The sequence below is a fragment of the Bombina bombina genome, chromosome 1 (assembly GCF_027579735.1).
Source record: "Bombina bombina isolate aBomBom1 chromosome 1, aBomBom1.pri, whole genome shotgun sequence".
NCBI classification, from domain to species: Eukaryota; Metazoa; Chordata; class Amphibia; order Anura; family Bombinatoridae; genus Bombina; species Bombina bombina.
This window is the reverse complement of record NC_069499.1, coordinates 1231844499-1231868665: the sequence shown is the minus strand read 5'-3', so window position 1 is coordinate 1231868665 and position 24167 is coordinate 1231844499. Positions and strand designations below refer to the sequence as shown.

The following is a 24167-nucleotide window of genomic DNA, read 5'->3' as shown; positions in this document are numbered from 1 at the left end:
AAGCCATGAGATCTAACTCTGGCAGACCGCAATGTCTCACAATTTGGTAAAAAACCTTCCTGATTCAGAGACAATTCCCCTGGGTAAAGAGAATGGTGGCTGAGGAAGTCTGCCTTCCAATTAGTCACACCCAGAATGTGGATGGCAGAAATCCTGCAATTATGGTGCTCTGCCAAACTGATGATGCAGGACACTTCCCGCATCACTAAGGAACTGCAAGTTCCTCCCTGATGATTGACATAAGCCACTGTCGTGACATTGTCTTACTGGAAACTCAGAAAAGATCTGTGTCTGAGGTCAGACCAACTCTGGAGAGCCCCGAAGATTGCATGGCATTCCAGAATATTTATTGGTAACCTCGCCTCCTTTGGATACTAAACTCCCTGCGCTCTTGAAACCTTTAGACTGCATCCCAACCTAACAGGCTGACATCTGTAGAGATTACTATCCACTCTGGTCGAAGAAATGAGGCTCCCTGATTCAAGGAAGTCTGCCACCAACTGAAGGACTGTCTTGTCTTGTAATCTAACACAATCTTCTGAGACAGATTATCATGGTCCCCATTTAATTTATGCAGCATCTGCAATTGGAGGGTCCAAAGATTAAATCTGGCAAATGAAACTGCATCTGAGGCAGCTTCCAAGAGACTTACAACTTCCATGAACTAAGCAACGAAAGGGAGAGAATTCAGCTGCAGAAGGGCACAGGCCTGTTGCGGCTTCAGTCTGCGCTGATCTGTACCACAAAAAAGACACACAGATCTGATGAGTTAATTCGTTTTTTGGAAGATTTATTTTATGAAGCCACTGAAGAACCATCTGAGTGTAATACACAGCCAGATGATAAGAAGGAGCCTGAACCAGAATTTCATCCAAGTCTGGGACACCCTGGAAGCTGTAGCCAGACCAAAAGGGAGGGCCACAAACTGATAACGCTTGTCTAGAAAAGCAAATGTCAGGGATTTAACATGATACCTGTATATAGGGATATGCAAATAAGCATCTTTTAAGTCTATTGTAGACATAAACTGGCCCCCCTGCACTAAAGGAAGTAAAGTGTGAATTGTCTCCATCTTGAAACTTTGAATTTGTTCAATATTTTGAGATCCAAAACAGGCTGAAAAGTACCCTCTTTGTTTGGTACTAAGAGGTTTGAATAAAATACCTGGTTTAATTCTGAAGTGGGAACTGGAGTAATCACACCCATTAATTTCAAATCTCACACACAAGCCAAGAAAAACTGGGCTGTTAAAAGATCTCAAGGCACTCAAGACAGTAAGAATCTTCCCCAAGGAGGCCTTGAAAGGAAACACATTCAATACCCCCTGAGAAATTATTTGCAATACCCAGGGATCCTGAACAGTTCTCTCCAAAACCTCTTGAAAGAGACTCAATCTGCCCTCGACTAGAGACTGATCTGGAATGGGGGCTGCACCTTCAATCGGTTTTGGGAGCAGGAGTAGACTTCTTTGACTGTTTGTTTTTAGACTAAGAAGAGTTAGACTTCCAGGAGGATTTGGAATAGCCAGAACACTGGGCAGAGGGGGGAATCTTTCTGAGCCTTAGATTGCTAAAAGGTACGAAAACACCCAGTAGATCTAAGCTTACCCTTAGACTTCTTATCCTGGGGCAGAAAAGCTAATACTAATAAGATCCACTTCAGGCCCAAACAGAGTTTTACTCTGAAAAGGGAGAGAAAGCAGTTGGCGATTAGAAACAATATCAGCAGACCAAGACTTACGCCACAAGGCTCACCTAGCTAAAACAGTTAATTCAGCAATTTTAGCATTAAAGTGAATCATTGCCACTGCTGCATCACAAATAAAGGAATTTGCTGTTCTCAGGAGAAAATTATAATCCTGAAAACAAATTCTCAGAAACTATTACACCAAACAGCAGTGACACCAGCTACACTGACTACAGGTCTAAACATAAAACCTGCAGCCTGAAAGAATTGCCTATGAACACCTACAAGTTTTCTATCTAAAGGATCTTTAAAAGAGGAACTTTCCTCCAAAGGAATAGTAGTATGCCTGGCCAAAGTGGAAATAGCTTAATCTACTTTAGGAAACATAGATTTAAATTTGGTAGATGAAACAAAAGGAATACCTGGCTTCTGCCATTCCTTAGAAATAATTTCAGAAACTGAATCAGGCATGGTAAAAGAGGAAGATGACTTAGAGCTGCCTTAAAAAATGTATCAATTTCCTTAATAGGTTGCTTAACTACTGTAGTAGGACAATCCTCTACCTCTAAAACAGTTAAAATGTCCTGCAATAAGGCATGAATATGCTCAAGCCTGAAATTAAGGCACACACCCTCTGCCACAACAGCGGGGTCCTGAAAAATAAACACCTCTATCAATAATGGGTAACTTCAACTCAACTGCCCACTAGAGGCTTGGGAGGAAGCAATTAGTATCACCAAAAAGGCCACCCATTGTGTCACCCTATATGAGCTTTATTTTAAGCTACTTACAAGATGGCATTTAGTACCTACTAAACTGCAGAAGCTCTACCCTGATCACTCCCCCATGTGCTGGCGAGAGTGTGGAGAGAGGGGCTCCCCGACACATATTTGGTGGTCATGCCCAAAACTGTCAGGTCTCTGGAAAAGGGTGGAAGCCCTATTTAAGGACCTTGAGCTGGTGGAAACAGTCAGCCCGGCCTTGGCGATACTACATTTGGGAGTGGACCTGCTCCCTAGAGCTAAACGAAACCTACTAATATACATCCTCATCTCCACCAAACTACTTGTAGCCAGAAATTGGAAGAAAAGCCAGCCCCCCAGATGGCAGGGAGTAGTAGACTGTATGAATTACATCAGAAGTATGGAAAATTATGTATATGGAGAACGCAAAACACTGACTGATTTCTGCCTTATCTGGGAACCATGGGACACTCTTATGTCCCATAATGTACGCAACTAGACTACCTGACATTTGACACTGCCACCATACCTTTACAACCATTCCCCCACATCCTGCTATACGAGGAGACCGGATACGGGACACCCAAGGGAGCTGGCGACGGTGTTACTATGGCCTCCCTTGACCCCCACAAGATGCGTGGTGCAATAAACTAAACCCCCATACATGCTCATCCCAGCTGCGCCTGCAATATTCCCCTATCACATAGTCCTAACAATCCTATATGCTAACCCAAAAGCCGTCCCAGTTGTATATTCACTAAAAAGAGCCACTAAGCTCCACATTGTCTAGTAAGATCCTAACTGACGGCCTCTGTAAAAACGAGGTACGTGTACCAATTGAGGCGGTAATACGCCCCATGTTATGTAGTTTATGTACTGTGATATATTGTTATTTACTTTGTTATGATGCATAAGCTGTATGCCTTGTGATTTACCTCAATAAAAACTATTTAAAAAAAAAAAAAAAAAAAGTAGCAAAAACCAGAAAAAAAAAAAAAAAAAAAAAAAAAAAAATAATGGGTAACTTAGAGTAGCTGCTCCTAAGGGAAGTCCCTGATAAGCTAAAGGCCAAATAAGAACCACTTTCAAATCCTTGCAAATGTCTGCGCTTAACAGCTGGAGTCAAGCAAGCTAAAACATAACTAATAGCAGAGTGAATATAATCCTTAAGTTTTGGAAAAAGTTCAGATGAACTCTCCTGGGAGCAACTCTGATAGGGCAACATCTAATGCCCACTCGGAAGCACAGGAAAACCCTGTTTAGGATTACCAATAGACTCAGCCCTTGAAATACAAAGCTGAGAAGACACACACACCTGGGAATCCTAACAATACAAACTAGAAGGGGTTAAAGTAACAGAGAATATCCCTTCTAGATGATCAGCTGATAGTCCAAAGGCCTGAGCTGCACCAGTTTGATCCATATTACCCGTAAGGAAATAGCTTCATTATCAGAGATAAACAGAATCAAATAAGCAGTATAAAGCACCCAAGTAGTTAACTCCGAAGGGCATAAAATGAACAATGTAAAACTGATTAACCCTTAAAAGGTAAATAGTAAACATAAACACAAGGTACTGTTCAAATAAGCACTGAAAAAACAATAAAAATGCTTATATTGCATAAAAACCACAGCACATAAAGGGTTAAATAAAATTATTATAACACAGAAAAGGTACGCTACAACTTTTTAGTGCCCAAAAGTGCTAAAAACTGCTAGTATAAGGTATATGATGTATAAATATATGTCCCTAAAGTATGTGCACATGTTCATACTAATAGCCAGTGCGCTGTAAAGTTGCAGGTACTTACCCCTAAGCATCTCTGTTCACTGTGCTTTCCTCAGCTGTAGCAACTTGCTTCCAGTTGGCGAGTCTGTCCTAGGCAGTGTAACCACGATACCAAGGATCTAAGATAGTAATAGCATCTTAACCCAGGAGATTAGTGAACAAGTCCGCATTTTACTTGGGATGCCTGCAACATGTCTTTACTGACAGAAAACTCCTTGTATGTTCTTCTGAAGATCAGGTTACTGTGAGGAGGTTTCAGGCTTCAGATCCCCTTTCAAACGATGAGTAGATCTTGCACTTCACTTTCACCCCACTCCTCATCAGGTAAAATACAGGGGGCATCTAGGTCAGATCTGCCTATGTGACCACTTATTTCTGATTGATTCATGTGATTTTCTTCCAGGTGGTTTGGACGCCACTGAATACTTAAATTAGCAGGGAAGAAAATGTACCAGTCCAAGGGTACAAGTCAAATCAATGTTAAATACATAAAAAACCCAATATCTTACTTGTTTTCAATATCTTACTTGTTTCAATATCTTACTTGTTTTCAATATCTTACTTGTCCTTTTCAATTTCTTACTAGTGCTCTTATAGTGTATTAGTAGAAATGTTCAGCCCTGCCTATAAACATTTAAATTATTTTAAAAACTGTTACTATCAACACCATCTTAAACTTTCCTCAAGGGAAGGGTCCTTTCACCCTTTCACCCATTAAGAGATATATATATATAGATGTTTTGTACAGCAAGACGTATATATATGCAAAACAGAAAGAGAAGCAGACTGCTAGGAACCAACAGCAGCTCAATAGCTTGTTCTATGGCACAGTTGCCACCTGGGAGTAGCTTCTTTCTGCCCAATTGTGCTTTTCACAGAGGAAAACTTTCCTGTAATATATCAGTCTGATCTCACCAACATGGTCAGTCTAGCTCCGAAAATACCAGGCAATTCTCCTCTGTACAAGGAAAACGGCAACCCCAGACGATCGTTTTGGCCTTCTCTGGGCCTCGTCAGTGATGTGCAGCCATATACCTCTAAGCACATTGGGCAAGGAGTCCACGTCTGGGGCTTATTTTAAATGTCCAGTTATCCACAAAGATAACACACAGTACTGCAAGGTTGATAATCTAATGTACATTAGAGTATGTACTTTTTAAACTATAATGGCCCTTAAAAAAAAATAAGGGATTGTAGCAAAAATGATGCACCCGATCTGTTCCCTAGCAGTCTTGTTTTTAGTTTTGTCATCAACCTTTTCACCTCCCTATTTTATAGTCTACAACAACAACCGCATATAAGTAATCTTGTGATCTTAAAATGTTTGTCTTTACTATAGATACATACTGCATTATTAATAGAATTATCTGTCACTTTTACATCAATAATCCTTAGTTTAATTAGTGTCATACTAGGATATTTTTTTAAATGAATTATTAATGGGTAAAAATACTGTATAATAAAAAAAAATTGTATGTGGCACAAACTGGCAATCATTATAAAATAAGATTTGGCAGACAGCAGTTAAGTCTGCAGTTTCATCCTAGGCTGAGCTTGATTCTGGTACTGTAGCTAGAGGGTTGATTTTTTTTCTTTCTGATACTTAATTTCTATATATTTTTATAGTAAAATCAGTCCACAAGTATATAATGTGGTTTAACTGTCAGCAAAGCATTGTAACTGCAGGAAAGGAAATCACTTGATTGCTTAAAGGGACATTGAACCCACATTTTTTCTTTTGTGATTCAGATAGAGCATGCAATTTTAAGCAACTTTCTAATTTACTCCTAAATCGTTCTCTTGCTATCTTTATTTGAAAAAGAAAGCATCTAAGTTTTTATTTGGTTCAGTACTCTGGACAGCACTTTTTTATTGGCGCATTAATTTATCCATCAATCAGCAAGGACAACCCAGACAATGGGCCGGCATCTAAACTTACATTCTTGCATTTAAAATAAAGATTCCAAGGGAATGAAGAAAATTTGATAATAGGAGTAAATTAGAAAGTTGCTTAAAAATTCATGCTCTATCTGAATCACAAAAGAAAAAAATTGGGTTCAGTGTCCCTTTAAGGGAATAAGACATTTAATTTTATTTGGACTTAAATACAGCTGGATTTTGGAATATTTGCATCTGTAAAATGGAACAGAACCAAGTGTAAGCAAAAATATCATATTACAGCTTATACATGTAGCCTAAAGGTAGTTTTATATAATAATGATGGCATAAAAACCTCTGGTGAAGATAAAATGATTTATTAAAAAATTATTATTGCTGAAAAGTCTTCCAATAAAAATATTCTAATATCCTATCCATAGGCCCCTATTTAAGAAAGTCTGGCGGACCTGATCCGACAGTGCGGATCAGGTCCGCCAGACCTCGCTGAATACGGCGAGCAATATGCTCGCCGTATTCAGCATTGCACCAGCAGCTCACAAGAGCTGCTGGTGCAACACCGCCCCCTGCAGACTCGCGGCCAATGGGCCACCAGCAGGGGGGTGTCAATAAACCCGATCATACTCGATCTGGCTGATTTCCGGCGATGTCTGTCCGCCTGCTCAGAGCAGACGGACAGGTTATGGAGCAGCGGTCTTTGTGACCGCTGCTTCATAACTGCTGTTTCTGGCGAGCCTGCATTTACACAGGGCATCAAGCTCCATTCGGAGCTTGATAGATAGGCCCCATAGAGTCTAGTAAAGCGACACTATTCTCAAAAGGAATAGTAGAATTGTTAGCCAAGGTAGAAATAGCCTCATCTACCTCCTAGTTTCCCAAAGCTCTATGTTAGAAGCAGGTGAAAGAAACGCCCTTACAAATATTAAAGCTTGATTAAAGGGGATAACAGGCTTAGACCATTCTATAGAGAATATTTCAAAGACAACATCAGGAAAGGGAAAAAACCTTCAGTGACTAAGCAGTAGGTTAAAAAAACAAATACAATTCCTTAACAGACCCTTCATCAGGAAGCTTGTTCAAGTCTAAAAAGAAAAAACATGACTCTGTATTCTTGATCAGAAACCAACTCCTGATCATCTAAAAATATCTCACCATCTGAGGACAAATCAGTCAGACCAGAGTCTGAAACATGCAGCCTAACAGACTTAGATCTAGTTAAATCAGATAAGCTAAATGAGGGATTAACAGAAATTGACTCTTATGCTTACTTAGAGTAACCATAGCCGCCAACATTTCAGATATAGTAGAGTCTTTAAATCTTGAAGCAAAATCTGAAGAACACCCCCATTGGCCCTGACGAAAGCCCTGTGGATCAACCAATGAGGCTGAAACGTGCGTAGGTGGTGGCTTTGGCGTACTGGTGTGTAGCTGTGGAAACTAGACTGAGCCTTGTTACGAGCAGTCGTTAGGGGCCGTACTGTGGATGCAGAGTCGAATCTCTGCTTGGAGCGGCAGCATCTTTTTCGTCAGGACAAATGTTTCAGAGGTGAGGTATTTCTATGTGCTTAGGAGAGACTGATGAGATTTGTTGACACGCTGGAGCTTCTGTCTTACATGTGTTGGCTACCAGGAACTGCCCACAGCTCTCCCTGCTTTACCCTGCATGGCTTGCACTTGCTTTGGATGTAGTGTTGCATGCACAAATACTAACTGCTTACCCCTCTGCCTGCTGCATAACTACATAGGCATATGGATACATGTTTTGCCTATCTATTACTTCCCTGGAGGCTGACTGGATTTATGTGATCTTTGCTTTTGCCTTATTCCTGCTCTGCTCTGCTACCCTAAGAGGCTCAGTTTCAATTTCTTTCTAGCGTGCATGGATCCCTAAGTGAACCTGCCCAGACAGTACCTGTAAGATACAGGGTCTGGTGTAGCAGGGTGCTGCACGCTACTTGGCTTCCTCCAGACACCGGTTTTCCTTTTTTGTTATTGTTATTATTTTGTAATGCTTTGTATATTATGTATATTAAGGCCTGCACTTTACACTTTAGGATATATTTGTTTGCCTTGATGACAGAGTTCACTAACGAATAAATAATGAACAATAAAGTTTATCTGTATTTCATTGAAGAGTGCTGAATTCCCCTACTTTTATACCTGGATTAATATATCTAAGGTATCTTTCTTTTTAATAATTACTACTTTAGATGAACACTCTATCTGAATCATGAACGTTTAATTCTAATTTCCATGTCCCTTTAAGGCTTGCATCGGTGACACTTACCTGTGTGACTCTGAGGATACTATGACAACTCTTGAAGGGACAGACTGGCGAAGTACATCTTGTAAGAGAGAGACAAGATAGAAATGACCAATATGATTGACCTGGAAGGTCATCTCCAATCCATCTTCTGTTAGTTCCCATGGGCCCCCAAGAAAAGCAGCATTGCAAATCAGCACATGGAGAGGTCTGTAAAAAACAAAACAAATGTATATAAACATTAAAGGCAAAATAAGTTCCTCTGGTCTACAGATTTGTAACATCTACTTCCTGGAAGATATCTGGTGGGGAAAAATATTTCATACCTAAAATTGATAGCTTTCTTTATATGACCTTCTTTTATAAATAGTTAACTCCACTTCTAAAGTCAGTAGATATGAACAAAACATACCACATGTATTCACAATACAGCTAAAAAAAGGACGATTATTAAAAATACATAGTCATTGTGAAATCACTTACTGCTATAATAAACCGAGTTGTCCATATTACCATATATACCATAAAAACGTATAACCAAGTAAGATATAACATTACATTTTATTTGTGTTTGTATTAAACCAGAGATGGTTAATATGAGTCAGATTTTTGTTAATTTACAGGAGGAGAACTAGATATATTCAAAATTAATATATGGTATTATATAGTACTTATAATAGAATTCTAAACATAGACCAGCACCCCTGATCTTCACACACAAATGAGGTACTTCAGTACATTGCCACATAAGCTGCTATGAAAAACCACAATTAAATACATGAAAAATGTAATTTGGCTCTGGTCTAAAGTTCATAAAAACACTAAAGAGGTTCACATATGGCCCACAAGCAGCCAGTTTGACAGCCTTGCATTAAATGATCAGCAGTAGTGATATTGCACAAAAACACCTAATATGCTGTGTGCAGTCCTTTATTACTGTGTATAATGTAGCAGTATCGCAGACTAAGCACATTCAAATGCCACAAACAAGACACCTTGTTATACAAAAGAGTATTCTGCCCACCTAATCACAGATAATACTTTCAAGGCACTTGCAGACATAACTTTCTAGATAATTTGCTCCACTAATCTTCTCTACAGAGAAACTATAGCCTTGAGAATTTATTCAAATGTGTACAGAGCTCACAGCTTATTTCCTAACAATGATGACATCATATTTAGAACCCCAGCATAAGGATGCACCTGTAGGCTTATATATACCCCTCTAGTTCTTGCACAAGTAGGGTTGCCAGGTGTCCAGTATTAAACTGGACAGCCCAGTGTTGTAGCAGGTTATCCAGTAAAATTGTCACAACAAATGGACACTTAAATGTTGTTACAATACAAATATGGAGCAGAAAGCAGTGAGGGGCACATAAAACCAAAACATTTTCTTTCATGATTTAGATAGAACATACAATTGTAAACAACTTTCCAATTTACTTCTATTATCAAATTTTCTTTGTTTCCATGTTATCCTTTGCTGAAAAGCAGGAAGGTAAGTTCAGTAGTGTGGCAGCAGTTTTGCAACAATGTTATACATTAGCAAGAGCACTAGATGGCAGCACTATTTCCTGTCATGTAGTGCTTCAGGCATGTGCATGATACCTATCTAGATATCTCTTTAACAAAGAATAACACGAGAATTAAGCAAATTTGATAATAGAAGTTAATTGGAAACTTTTTTTTATAATTTTATTCTTTAGCCAAATCAGGAAAGAAAATGTTTGGGTTTCATGTTCCTTTAAGGGGCTCAAATTACTTCTGTTTACATGTATTACTGGCAAAGAGGTAAAATGATTGATTTGTATGTTACCGGCAGCCAAGTTATAAAATGACTGCTCAATTGTGAAAAATACACATGGTGGGTTCAAAAGTTGCACCTGAGGTAGAGCTTTTGGGGGAGGCATTGTATGATCCCACCGACCATCGTGCCCAGTCGCCAACAGATTAAACAGTATTTATATGGAGCAGTGGTGTATTTAGATTTTGTGCTGCCCCCCCACTCACATATGCACACAGAGTTATATGCATACACACTCAGGCGCACACACAGATATACTCATACACACACTCACAGACATACACACACGTCTAGCTATACTTCCCCAAATACAATACTAAGTGCTGAAAGCCAACAGAACTAAAGGCAATAGCTAGCTGAATAAAATAAAGGTTCAGAGCTACCTCTAAACTGTAAGCTCAGTGGGCAGTCTTTTATACTCTTTGCCCCCTTAGCTCTTTGGGTCCCAATTTGCTGCTCTAGGCAAGTGCTTTGTTTGCCTAGGCCAAATACGCCCCTATGTGGAGGACAGTTGGCATCTCTATACAGATTACTAAATACGCTATACTATAGTATACACTAAAAAAACATTTAACTTGGTAAATTACAGTAAACTCAAAATTTTGTTCCCCATAAAATATAAAACATCCAATGCACTTTTTGATTTATTTTGCCAGCTTTCCCTCTGAAAGTTGTAGTGTTTTCCATCCCCACTGCAAGACTGGTGTGTACACTGTGTTTTGCAGAACCCTGACCTACATGCTGCACAGTGATTGATTTATATGCACAGGAGCATTGTTTATATCTGTCCCTGGTTAGCAACAACAACAAAAAAGTAAGATAAACAACATTTAAGAGGCTTTTTAGTTGGTGTGCCATGGGCCTGCAAAAAATGCAAATATTTTGAACATGACGGTTTTAAATGTTTTTAAAATATTGATTTTACATGCAAGTATTTTGCAATGTAGTGAATAAATACGGTTGTGTATGTATATATATATATATATATATATATATATATATATATAATATCACTTTAAGAGTGACAGGTATTTATAGTCTCTACTGAAGTGATTCATTGAGTTATTTTAAGTTTAAATAAAAAAGGCACTCCAAATGACAATCTCCCAAGGATTTTTGGTACCATTCACTATTAGTATTCATAACATAAACAGAAAATGGAACACAAGCGCTTCCCTATATCATAAACACGGTATCGTAGTAAATACAAGTATAAGCGGACTTAAATAGTCCAGCCCGGTGAAATGAAACAAATTGGTATACCCAGTCCACGTAAGGTATAAAAGGCATACACAACTAAAGTCACAGACCTAGTAGCCCGCGTCCAAATTGCAGGCTGAGTACCAATAGTCTCACAGTAAGAGGTGTAATCACCGTCCTTAGTATAAGCAGTATGTCACAGAATGTAACCACAAGTGGGTGTAGCGTAGAACAAGGGCTTGTAATTTCCACCAATACGGATGATCGTGTCTCCAATGCCGTAATATGTACAGGCGTGTAAAGTTGCTGCTCTCTGTGAACGAAGGGTCTCTGTTGACTCCCTCCCGGTGTGAAACTAAAAAAATAAAAGAAGATAAGAGCGCAAAGCGGCCTCTCTAAGAGTAAAAGTTTTTACTGGGCATTTAATTCAGCACAAGTATAAAAATACACGTACAAGATTTAAAATCAAGTAAGCAATATGTGATTATATCACCGTAAGTTCTCCCCAACAAACACAGTTCAGTCTTTGCCGATTCCAGAAAGCCATAAGTGCTTCTGAATTCCACCGCCAGCCAAACAGCTGATATCAGGCTTGCATGTGAGGAGAAACACGTTAGACCTCAACACGTTTCTTCTGGTATCCACCAGACTTTCCTGATATCAGCTGTTTGGCTGGCGGTGGAATTCAGAAGCACTTACGGCTTTCTGGAATCGGCAAAGACTGAACTGTGTTTGTTGGGGAGAAACTTACGGTGATATAATCACATATTGTTTACTTGATTTTAGATCTTGTACGTGTATTTTTATACTTGTGCTGAATTAAATGCCCAGTAAAAACTTTTACTCTTAGAGAGGCCGCTTTGCGCTCTTGTCTTCTTTTATTATTTTTTTAGTATTCATAACATGGGTGACACATATTGTTTGCACTGACATTACAATAAAAGTAGGACATTCAAAATAACAAATCTTCTCAGGTAAGACTGCTCAGGGTGCCTCTTTTAAAATTTGAATGATGATGTCTATGCACAATAAATCATAAGGTCTTAGTAGTAGGTGGACAGCCATCCCTATAAATCACAGGGGAATAGTGAAATACAAAAAGTATAGTTTAATGTAGAAACTCCTATTTCAAATTACTGGTCAAATGACACTCTCTTTCTAATAGAAAAATGGTTACACTAAAAAAAAAATTGCCTCCATGACAAAAAATAAATACAAATTAAATCCAAACAAACAAGAGACTCCCCTTTCAAATGAGGTGTCATATAGCCCTCTAGATGTTATAAATATTGTACAATTAGCAACAATTTAACCAATTAAGGTCCAGATTACGAGTGCAGCGGTATTTGATGCTCCCACTCACACGCTAAATCTGCCTGTCTAAGGGACACAAAAGTCAAATTTAAAGCCTACATTTTTTCTTTCATGATTCAGATAAAGCATACAATTTTAAACACTTTTCCGAATTATTTATACTTTTTTACATGAGAAGTAATGCATTACTGGGAGCTAGCCAAAAACATTTACGCCAATAACAAGAGGCATGTATGTGCAGACACCATTAAGCAGCTAGCTCCCAGCTCCTAACCTTACCTAGGTATGCTTTTAAACAAAGGATACCAAGAGAATGAAGCAACTTAGATAATATGAGTAAATTAGAAAGTTTAAAATGGTATGCTCTATTTGAAATGGCAGAAAAAACAGAATTTATGCTTACCTGATAAATTTCTTTCTCCAACAGTGTGTCCGGTCCACGGCGTCATCCTTACTTGTGGGAATATTCTCTTCCCCAACAGGAAATGGCAAAGAGTACAGCAAAAGCTGCCCATATAGCCCCTCCTCAGGCTCCGCCCCCCCAGTCATTCGACCGACGGTTAGGAGAAAAAAAGGAGAAACTATAGGGTGCCGTGGTGACTGTAGTGTATAGAGAAAGACATTTTTCAAACCTAATTAAAAAACCATGGCGGGCCGTGGACCGGACACACCGTTGGAGAAAGAAATTTATCAGGTAAGCATAAATTCTGTTTTCTCCAACATTGGTGTGTCCGGTCCACAGCGTCATCCTTACTTGTGGGAACCAATACCAAAGCTTTAGGACACGGATGAAGGGAGGGAGCAAATCAGGTTACCTAAACGGAAGGCACCACGGCTTGCAAAACCTTTCTCCCAAAAATAGCCTCCGAAGAAGCATAAGTATCAAATTTGTAAAATTTGGCAAAAGTGTGCAGAGAAGACCAAGTTGCTGCCTTACATATCTGATCAACAGAAGCCTCGTTCTTGAAGGCCCATGTGGAAGCCACAGCCCTAGTGGAGTGAGCTGTGATTCGTTCAGGAGGCTGCCATCCGGCAGTCTCATAAGCCAATCGGATAATGCTTTTCAGCCAGAAAGAAAGAGAGGTAGCAGTAGCTTTTTGTCCTCTCCTCTTACCAGAGTAAACGACAAACAAAGATGAGGTTTGTCTAAAATCCTTTGTTGCTTCTAAATAGAACTTTAAAGCACGAACTACATCTAAATTGTGTAACAAACGTTCCTTTTTTGAAACTGGTTTCGGACACAGAGAAGGAACAACTATTTCCTGGTTAATATTCTTGTTGGAAACAACTTTTGGAAGAAAACCAGGCTTGGTACGCAAAACGACCTTATCTGAATGGAACACCAGATAGGGTGGATCACACTGCAAAGCAGATAATTCAGAAACTCTTCTAGCAGAAGAAATAGCAACCAAAAACAGAACTTTCCAAGATAGTAACTTGATATCTATGGAATGTAAAGGTTCAAACGGAACCCCTTGAAGAACTGAAAGAACTAAATTTAGACTCCAAGGAGGAGTCATGGGTCTGTAAACAGGCTTGATTCTGACCAAAGCCTGTACAAAAGCTTGTACATCTGGCACAGCTGCCAGGCGTTTGTGTAACAAAACAGATAAAGCAGAAATCTGTCCTTTTAGAGAACTCGCTGACAACCCTTTATCCAAACCCTCTTGGAGAAAGGAAATAATCTTAGGAATTTTAATCTTACTCCAGGAGAATCCCTTGGATTCACACCAACAGATATATTTTTTCCATATTTTATGGTAAATCTTTCTAGTCACAGGTTTTCTGGCTTGAACCAGAGTATCTATCACTAAATTTGAAAACCCACACTTGGATAAAATCAAGCGTTCAATTTCCAAGCAGTCAGCTGCAGAGAAACTAGATTTGGATGTTCGAATGGACCTTGTACTAGAAGATCCTGTCTCAAAGGTAGCTTCCATGGTGGAGCCGATGACATATTCACCAGGTCTGCATACCAAGTCCTGCGTGGCCACGCAGGAGCTATCAGAATCACCGAGGCCTTCTCCTGTTTGATCCTGGCTACGAGCCTGGGAAGGAGAGGAAACGGTGGAAACACATAAGCTAGGTTGAACGACCAAGGCGCCACTAATGCATCCACTAGAGTCGCCATGGGATCCCTGGATCTGGACCCGTAGCAAGGAACCTTGACGTTCTGACGAGACGCCATCAGATCCATGTCTGGAATGCCCCATAATTGAGTTAACTGGGCAAAGACCTCCGGGTGGAGTTCCCACTCCCCCGGATGGAAAGTCTGACGACTCAAATAATCCACCTCCCAGTTGTCTACTCCTGGGATGTGAATTGCAGATAGGTGGCAGGAGTGATCCTCCGCCCATTTGATGATCTTGGATACCTCTCTCATCGCCAAGGAACTCTTTGTTCCTCCCTGATGGTTGATGTAAGCTACAGTCGTCATGTTGTCCGACTGGAATCTTATGAATCCGGCCTTCGCTAGTTGAGGCCAAGCCTGGAGCGCATTGAATATCGCTCTCAGTTCCAGGATGTTTATCGGAAGAAGGGACTCCTCCCGAGACCATAGACCCTGAGCTTTCAGGGTGTCCCAGACCGCGCCCCAGCCTAATAGACTGGCGTCGGTCGTGACAATGATCCACTCTGGTCTGCGGAAACTCATTCCCTGGGACAGGTGATTCTGAGTCAACCACCAACTGAGTGATTCTCTGGTTACCTTGTCTACTTGAATCTGGGGAGACAAGTCTGCATAGTCCCCATTCCACTGATTGAGCATGCACAGTTGTAATGGTCTTAGATGAATTCGAGCAAAAGGAACTATGTCCATTGCTGCAACCATCAACCATATTACTTCCATGCACTGAGCTATGGAAGGCTGCAGAATAGAGTGAAGAACTTGACAAGCGTTTAGAAGCTTTGACTTTCTGACCTCTGCCAGGAAGATCTTCATTTCTAAAGAATCTATTATTGTTCCCAAAAAGGGAACTCTTGTTGACGGAGACAGGGAACTCTTTTCTACGTTCACCTTCCACCCGTGAGATCTGAGAAAGGCTAGAACAATGTCTGTATGAGCATTTGCCTTGGAAAGAGACGACGCTTGAATTAGAATGTCGTCTAGATAAGGTGCCACTGCAATGCCCATCGGTCTTAGAACCGCCAGAAGGGACCCTAGCACCTTTGTGAAAATTCTGGGAGCAGTGGCTAAACCGAACGGAAGAGCCACGAACTGGTAATGTTTGTCCAGAAAGGCGAACCTTAGGAACTGATGATGATCTTTGTGGATAGGAATATGTAGGTACGCATCCTTTAAATGCACGGTAGTCATATATTGACCCTCCTGGATTGTGGGTAAAATTGTTTGAATGGTTTCCATTTTGAACGATGGAACTCTGAGAAATTTGTTTAGAATTTTTAAATCCAGAATTGGTCTGAAAGTTCCCTCTTTTTTGGGAACTACAAACAGGTTTGAGTAAAACCCCTAACCTTGTTCCGCTGTTGGAACTGGGTGTATCACTCCCATCTTTAACAGGTCTCCCACACAATGTAAGAATGCCTGTCTCTTTATCTGGTCTGAAGATAAGCGAGACAGATAACCCTGAGAGACTATTTCTAGTGCCCAGGGATCCGGAACATCTCTTGCCCAAGCCTGAGCAAAGAGAGAGAGTCTGCCCCCTACTAGATCTGGTCCCGGATCGGGGTCTACCCCTTCATGCTGTCTTGGTAGCAGCAGCAGGCTTCTTGGCCTGTTTACCCTTGTTCCAGCCTTGCATTGGTTTCCAAGCTGGCTTAGCCTGGGAAGCGTTACCCTCTTGTCAAGAGGCTGCAGAGTTAGGAGACGGTCCATTCCTGAAGTTACGAAAGGAACGAAAATTGGACTTATTCTTAGCCTTAAAAGGCCTATCCTGTGGGAGGGCATGGCCCTTCCCCCCAGTGATGTCTGAAATAATCTCTTTCAATTCTGGCCCAAAAAGGGTCTTACCTTTGAAAGGGATATTAAGCAATTTTGTCTTGGAAGATACATCCGCCGACCAAGACTTTATCCAGAGCGCTCTGCGCGCCACAATTGCTCTGTTTTAGAGTAAATAGTATAAACCGGCACTATTTTAAAATAACAAACTCTTGATAGAAGAATAAAAAACTACAACTAAACACCACATACTCTTCACCATCTCCGTGGAGATGCTACTTGTTCAGAGCGGCAAAGAGAATGACTGGGGGGCGGAGCCTGAGGAGGGGCTATATGGGCAGCTTTTGCTGTGCTCTTTGCCATTTCCTGTTGGGGAAGAGAATATTCCCACAAGTAAGGATGACGCCGTGGACCGGACACACCAATGTTGAAGAAATTTGGGATTTAATGTCCCTTTAAGCTTTCATGATCCATGAAATAAAAAAATAAATAAATCTCCAATTAACTTCCATTATCCAACAGTCTTTTAATGCACACACTTTCTCGGGCATCAGCTCACCATGCTCACCATGCTCACTATGTGAAAGTGTTCACAATATACACATATATGAGTCTGTGATTGGCTGATGGCTGTCAGATGATATAATAAAAAGAAAATCAAAAGAAACTGAAATTTGAAGCACAGCAGAAGTAAGTGTTATTGCATTGTCCTTTTATTATGAATCTGTTGATAATCTATTTATTTTTTTTACTTCCGTCAACATACAAAATATATATTCTAGTTTTATAATTTCTTAAAAAGCCTAGTGAGGTTAGAAGAAACAATTAAGGCAAAAAGCCACGAACATTTTAAAGTAGCTCACCCCCTAGTACTGCAGACCTACATTATGTTTGCATAAAGACAACCTATTAATAAGATATATCAATTTTTTAACTATACGTATTTAAAACAATAAACAAACAGGGTTGGTTTTTTCCGGTTTAAAAAAGTCTTAAATATTAATTCTTATATATTTGTTTTGTTCTGATAAACCTAAAATTAATTTGTTGCAAAATATAGAGTTGACGAGTCTTTATAAAATAAACACTTGATTAGTACGTTTCACATGTTGCCTTTAATATAGAAGATAATTTATTATCAATGATATAATTATATGTAAAAACAAACAAAAAACAAAGCAATATCTTTTCAATGCATAAACGTGCACTGTATTTAAAAATAAAAAAAATTGCAGGTTCCTGTATTACAGCAACGGTGTGATACCCAAGGCTTTCTGAACAGACGGATGCTATGAATGATTTCACCTGATACCCATGACAAGGTGACTAGAGAGATGAGACCTGATCTTGGTCACTTGTCAAGTGACCCTGCAGCCTCCCTCAATAAAAGTCTACAGAAATTAAATGGGAGCACCTGAAATATATCCCCAAACTCCCTTGAGCAGCTGCTTTCTGCACTCCCATTGCTTGTCTTCTGTGTGCCAATCTTATAATAAAAAAGGAAAAGAAAGCGAAAGGTTCACTACATGCATACTGAAGGCAGGTCCCTTGTTACAGCAAACAAGGTAGCACATCATTCTTCAAACAATATCATCCTATGTTATCTTAAACTGACCCTTTCACAATCCTATCAGAATTCCACCTGAATTATTTCAGAAGCTGTGGACCTTAATGACCTTTAATGCACAAGGGACAAGGACTTTGAATTTGTTTCTGATGAACTGAGTCTTTGGCATTGAACATTCTAGAGTTTCAGTGTTTTTTTCTTCCTTTCAAAAACATGTCTTTTAGAAGGATTACCTGACCATACTGAGTGCAGCTAGCTTTTTAATACATACTTCAATAAACCATATTCCTTTCATTATGTTGTTAGTTGGGGATATAAAATATCAAGGGCATTTAGACAATGTACTGGCTATCTGCACAGCAATAATCTGCCCTTTAGCTATTGCAGGTAAGGGTCTCTGTACAATTAAAAAAGAATACTATAAACTGACCAAAGGTCAGCCTTTTGCTCCCAAGCTTCGATCTGAACGATCATTATGAAAGCAATGCTTCAATGTACCTATATTCCAGAAAATAATCTTCACACAGGGAAATACAGTAAGTGCAAAACATGTTTTATACAGAATCTAGATGTTATTAGTATTGACAGCTTCGTTTACAAAACGTTTTCAAATATTTAACAGGACCAAACTGCTTTGAGATATATACTGTATATATATTTATAAACAATGGAAAAAGGGAGATATAGTGAAATGTAATAAAGTCACTATTAAAGACTGGCAATTCAGCACTCTTTTTAGAAAATACAAAATGGCAACACTCTCAAAAGTTTGTATCAAAGTTAAAGGGACACTGATCCCAAATTTTTTCATAAATTTTTCTTCATTCACTTGCTATCTTTATTTGAAAAAGAAGGCATCTAAGGTTCTTTTTTGGTTCAGGACTCTGGACAGCACTTTTTTATTGGTGGATGAATTTATCCACCAATCAGCAAGAATAACCCAGGTTATTCACCAAAAATGGGCCGGCATCTAAACTTACATTGTTGCATTTCAAATAAAGATACCAAGAGAATGAAGAAAATATGATAATAGGAGTAAATTAGAAAGTGGCTTAAAATTGCATGCTCTATCTGAATCACAAAAGAAAAAAATTGGGTTCAGTGTCCCTTTACGTTTATTTACACATTGTGTCGAGCACAGGCCCGCAAACCAAAATAAACTCATATATATTTAAAAATGCTAGGACCGGTCTCAGTGAAATAGCATGCAGATTGTATGATCTAAATAAAGGTGATTCCTCCCTAAAGAGCAAAACACAATAGCTATTTCAGTAGCAATGATACAACTGAATATGGCACAGATCAAAACCACCTAGACAAATTCTCAGACCTATTTAGGTTTTAATAAAAACTGAGACAAATAAGGTTTAAAAAGATCTGTGCATAGTCACATATATATATTGTATTAACCAATACATATTCTCTAGGGAAATTATATGCGTAATCACGCATACACAAATAACAATATCACCATACTTTTTAAGGCAGAGTTACAATGAAGTTACACCATCAAAACCAAAGGGCTAGACAAGTTAAGTTTCAGAGACTTCCAGTCTTTTATGGACTGTTTAGACAGATAGTCCTTTCGTTGGTATCAAACTTCCAGAAAAGCTGAAAACCTTTTTAAATGTCCCGCAAGGCATAGATAAAAGTAAGAAGGTAAGGACATTCATAAAGCCATGCAGCAAGTAGCAGTATATGCCAGAGGGTATCAAGCAAAGCACGTGAAGCATGTAAGTTAGTAGTGCGACAAAACAAAGCAAAACAAAGATGCAGGAGGATACCTCTTTAGTAATTCCGTACCCCTCTGTCAACTGCACCTGTTTGATGTACGCATGATGATTTCTCAAAACATCCGTGCTTCTCTGTGTGTGGTCACTCCTTTCAACAAATTGCCTCACAGGCTTAATGTTAGATCTGCTATGCAGACCAATTGCGATGTGCCGATTTCCTCAGAGATCTTTACTTTGCTCGGGCTTGTTTTAGGTCATAGCATATTCTGTCGAATATTCCGACAAACAAACAAACCAGCATGTCAGGTCACATGGGTCGGTCAGCCAATTGCAGACGCGCATTTCACCCACTCGTCACAAGAGAGACGGGGCTTCCTCAGGGCATGATGATATGACGTATTCTGTGTAGTCTTTTAAAGCCACAAAACTCTGCCCATAGTAGGAGGTGAAGTTTCAATATAAACTCAAACTAACTGACATAAATACTTATTCTAAGTGATATATACAGTTATTTATACATATGATTACCATGATCCAAGTAAGAAGCTAATTTTTAATGAGTCGCAAACAATTTTGGCCTTGAATTTGAAACAGATTATAGGGCGAATATAATGATAACGTCATAAGAAGCTAGCCATATCAAGCCTCTCATTCATACCATTTAGTCCAATGATAGAGAGGTTATAAATCCACCTGCACTCCTTTTGAAGGAGAACCTTGTCATTATCCCCACCTCTACCATTGGTGATACATCTCTCTATGCCAGTAACTCTCATACAGTCAGTGATGCTATTATGGAAACTTTCAAAATGCCTTGCTACACTGCTATTTTGAGCCTTGTTTTTAATGTCATCCCTATGTTCAAGAATTCTATCTTTAAGAAGTCTTTTTGTCTTCCCAACATATGAATGAGAGGCTTGATATGGCTAGCTTCTTATGACGTTATCATTATATTCGCCCTATAATCTGTTTCAAATTCAAGGCCAAAATTGATTGTGACTCATTAAAAATGAGCTTCTTACCTGGATCATGGTAATCATATGTAGAAATAACTGTCTATATCACTTAGAATAAGTATTTATGTCAGTTAGTTTGAGTTTTTATTAAAACTTCACCTCCTACTATGGGCAGAGTTTTTGTGGCTTTAAAAGACTGCACAGAATATGTCATATCATCAAGCCCTGACGAAGCCCCATCTCTCTTGTGACGAGGGGGTGAAACGCGCGTCAGCAATTGGCTGACCGACCGATGTGACCTGACATGCTGGTTTCTTTATGGGCGGAGGATTCGACAGAATATGCTGTAACCTAAAACAAGCCTGAGCAAAGTAAAGATCTCTGAGGATATTGGCACATTGCAATTGGTCTGCATAGCGGATCTAACATCAAGCCTGTGAGGCAATTTGTTGAAAGGAGTGACCACACACAGAGAAGCACAGATGTTTTGAGAAATCATCATGCGTACAGCAAACAAGTGCAGTTGACAGAGGGGAAGGGAATCGCTAAAGAGGTATCCTCCTGCATTTTTTTTTTGCTTTGTTTTGTCGCACTACTAACTTACATGCTTCACGTGCTTTGCTTGATACCCTCTGGAATATACTGCTACTTGCTGCATGGCTTTATGAATGTACTTACCCTCTTACTTCAATCTGTACCTTGCAGGCAGGGATAGGCAAGTTGTCCGTACACGGACACTGGTGTCCATGGCTGGCCCTTGCAGTGTCCGCCACCCGTTTTGTGGAGGGGAGGGAGGAGTAGGACAGATGAATACTGGTCTTCACTCCTCCTTGACCCGAGCGGCGCCACGTTTAGTAGCCTGAAAGTGAGGGAAGAAGCAAACTGCTTGCAGTCAACTAACTGTGAGTCGTGACCCGTCCCAATTCCTTGATCTGTGCGGTAGCGTGGTGCTGGTGTCCGTGTGTAGAAGACCGCTGCCTACTTTGACAAACCTTACGTAACCAAGTAAGTAACCAACCATGATGATCATGCAATTAACATCAAGGTGGGAAGGTTTGGTCAGGAGTTGCAGACTCTCAATATAACCAAAAATAAAATAAAAGGTAATACCACAAGCAGTCTTTATATAAATGTTATTTTAAACTTGTTTCATTACATGACTAATTGCAGCCCATTTGTTGCTCTCCTGACTTATAGAAACATAGAATATGTCGGCAGATAGGAACCATTCGGCCTATCTAGTCTGCCCAATTTTCTGAATACTTTCATTAGTTCCTGGCCTTATCTTATCTTATATCTAGCATAACCTTATGCCTACCCCATGCATGTTTAAACTACTTCACTTTCTTCACCACTTCTGCTGGATGGCTATTCCATCATGTATCCACTACCCTCTCTGTAAAGAGAGTGTTTTTTGATGTTTTTAATTTGAAATGTACCTTGGTGTCCTTCACTAACGTCTGTACTTTGGTACTTTGGAAAATGTCCGTGCCTATCCCTGCTTGCAGGGCATTTAAAAAAGTTTTCAGCTTTTCTGGAAGTTTGATACCAACGAAATGACTATCTGTCTAAACAGTCCATAATAGACTGGAAGTCTCTGAAACTTAACTTGTATAGCCCTTTGGTTTTGATGGCATAACTTCATTGTAACTCTGCCTTAAAAAGTATGGTAATATTGTTATTTGTGTTTGCGTGATTGCGCATAAAATTTCCCTAGAGAATATGTACTAGTTAACAATACTATATATATATATATATATATATATATATATATATATATATATATAGTGTCACTGTGTAGTATGGCAAGTGATCTTTTTAAACCTTATTTATCTCAGTTTTTATTAAAACCTAAATAGGTCTGAGAATTTGTCTAGATGGTTTTGATCTGTGCCATATTCAGTTGTACCATTGCTAGATCATACAATCTGCATGTTATTTAACTGGGACCGGTCCTAGCATTTTTAAATATATATGAGTATATTTTGGTTTGTTCTCTCTGCATTTTAAACCACAACATTTATTTTCATCTAGTGTAACTGGATTCTGTCAGTTTGACGGGCCTGTGCTCGACACAATGTGTAAATAAACTTAACTTTGATACAAACTTTTGAGAGTGCTGCCATTTTGTATTTTCTAAAAAGAGTGCTGAATTCCCAGTCTTTAATAGTGACTTTATTACATTTCACTATATCTCCCTTTTTCCATTGTTTAAAAATTACTTAATAGGTCTGCACCACATATTCCTATATGTGTTGGTATTTTTATCTAAAACGTCTAGATTTACTAATCGGTTCTAGTAACACTCTATTCTGGCAAATTTTCCATCCACTCTTCTTATTTTTATATATTTAAATATTTCATTAAATATTTCATTTTGTTTGTTGTTTACAGACTTAAAGGGTTAGAATGCCTGTGACAAACCATACATTAATAAAATACATAATTATAATTTCTTATATGAATGTAAATACAATCTGCCTACTTTGCACTTTGAACGAAGCTGACAACCACAGGTAAATTAACTTTTATTTTTGCATAAAGCAAGTGACAAAGACCGCCCATATTTGTAGGCAGAACATATGCAAAAAGATTAAATTTGCCCCAGCCAATCACAAATGAGTTTCGCCCACTTGTTATGAATATTCATTTTACATTGCATGCACACTAGTAATAGACTCGCATGCACACTAGTAATGTATTGGACTCGCATGCGCACTCGGTCAAAACAGCCCTTTGCTTTGTTTTAATATAACTATATGCTCGTTAGGAAGTTTGGATACTTATCTAGATTCATATTATCATATATGATGATGATGCTCCTTCATCTGTTCCTTCCGATCACTGCTAGACTTCTGCATGCTGATCCGTCACGCCCCCCAACATTGACATCACCATCCTCATGTCCGCTCTCTATCTGGTACTTGGATAGTGACGCGCCTCAGGAGATAGGATGGAGGGGAGCTAATATGCGCATGCGTTGGCAAAAAAAGGCTTACAATGCGCATGCGGGACGCCATGATGTTTCTACCTAGGTAGAACATCGCAACTGGACCAGCATAGCAAGGTAAATAATGGGTTTGGCAGATTACTAAATGTTAGTTAGAAATTACAGAAAAACAGCAACAAATCATTAATAGGTTGCTATTACAAACATAAACTATATTTAAATAAGTTTTAAAAAAGAAAAAGAAAATTTTTGAGTTCACTATCCCTTTAATTATATACTAAAATAATGGTGCTGTCTTTATTTTAAAAGGGTTTATAAAATGCAAAATTAATCAGTATGTTAACATAATAAAAAGCATGCACACATGC

General features: G+C 39.1%; 1 protein-coding gene across 1 annotated transcript in view; it reads right to left on the bottom strand.

Annotated features, from left to right (window-relative positions):
• LOC128664183 (WW domain-containing oxidoreductase-like) overlaps positions 1 to 24167 on the bottom strand; it is a 656721-nt gene that overhangs the window by 43989 nt on the left and 588565 nt on the right. Inside the window, exon 8 of the mRNA XM_053718949.1 lies at positions 8402 to 8587. Coding sequence (XP_053574924.1) covers positions 8402 to 8587 — 186 coding nt within the window. The remainder of the gene's footprint in view (positions 1 to 8401; positions 8588 to 24167) is intronic.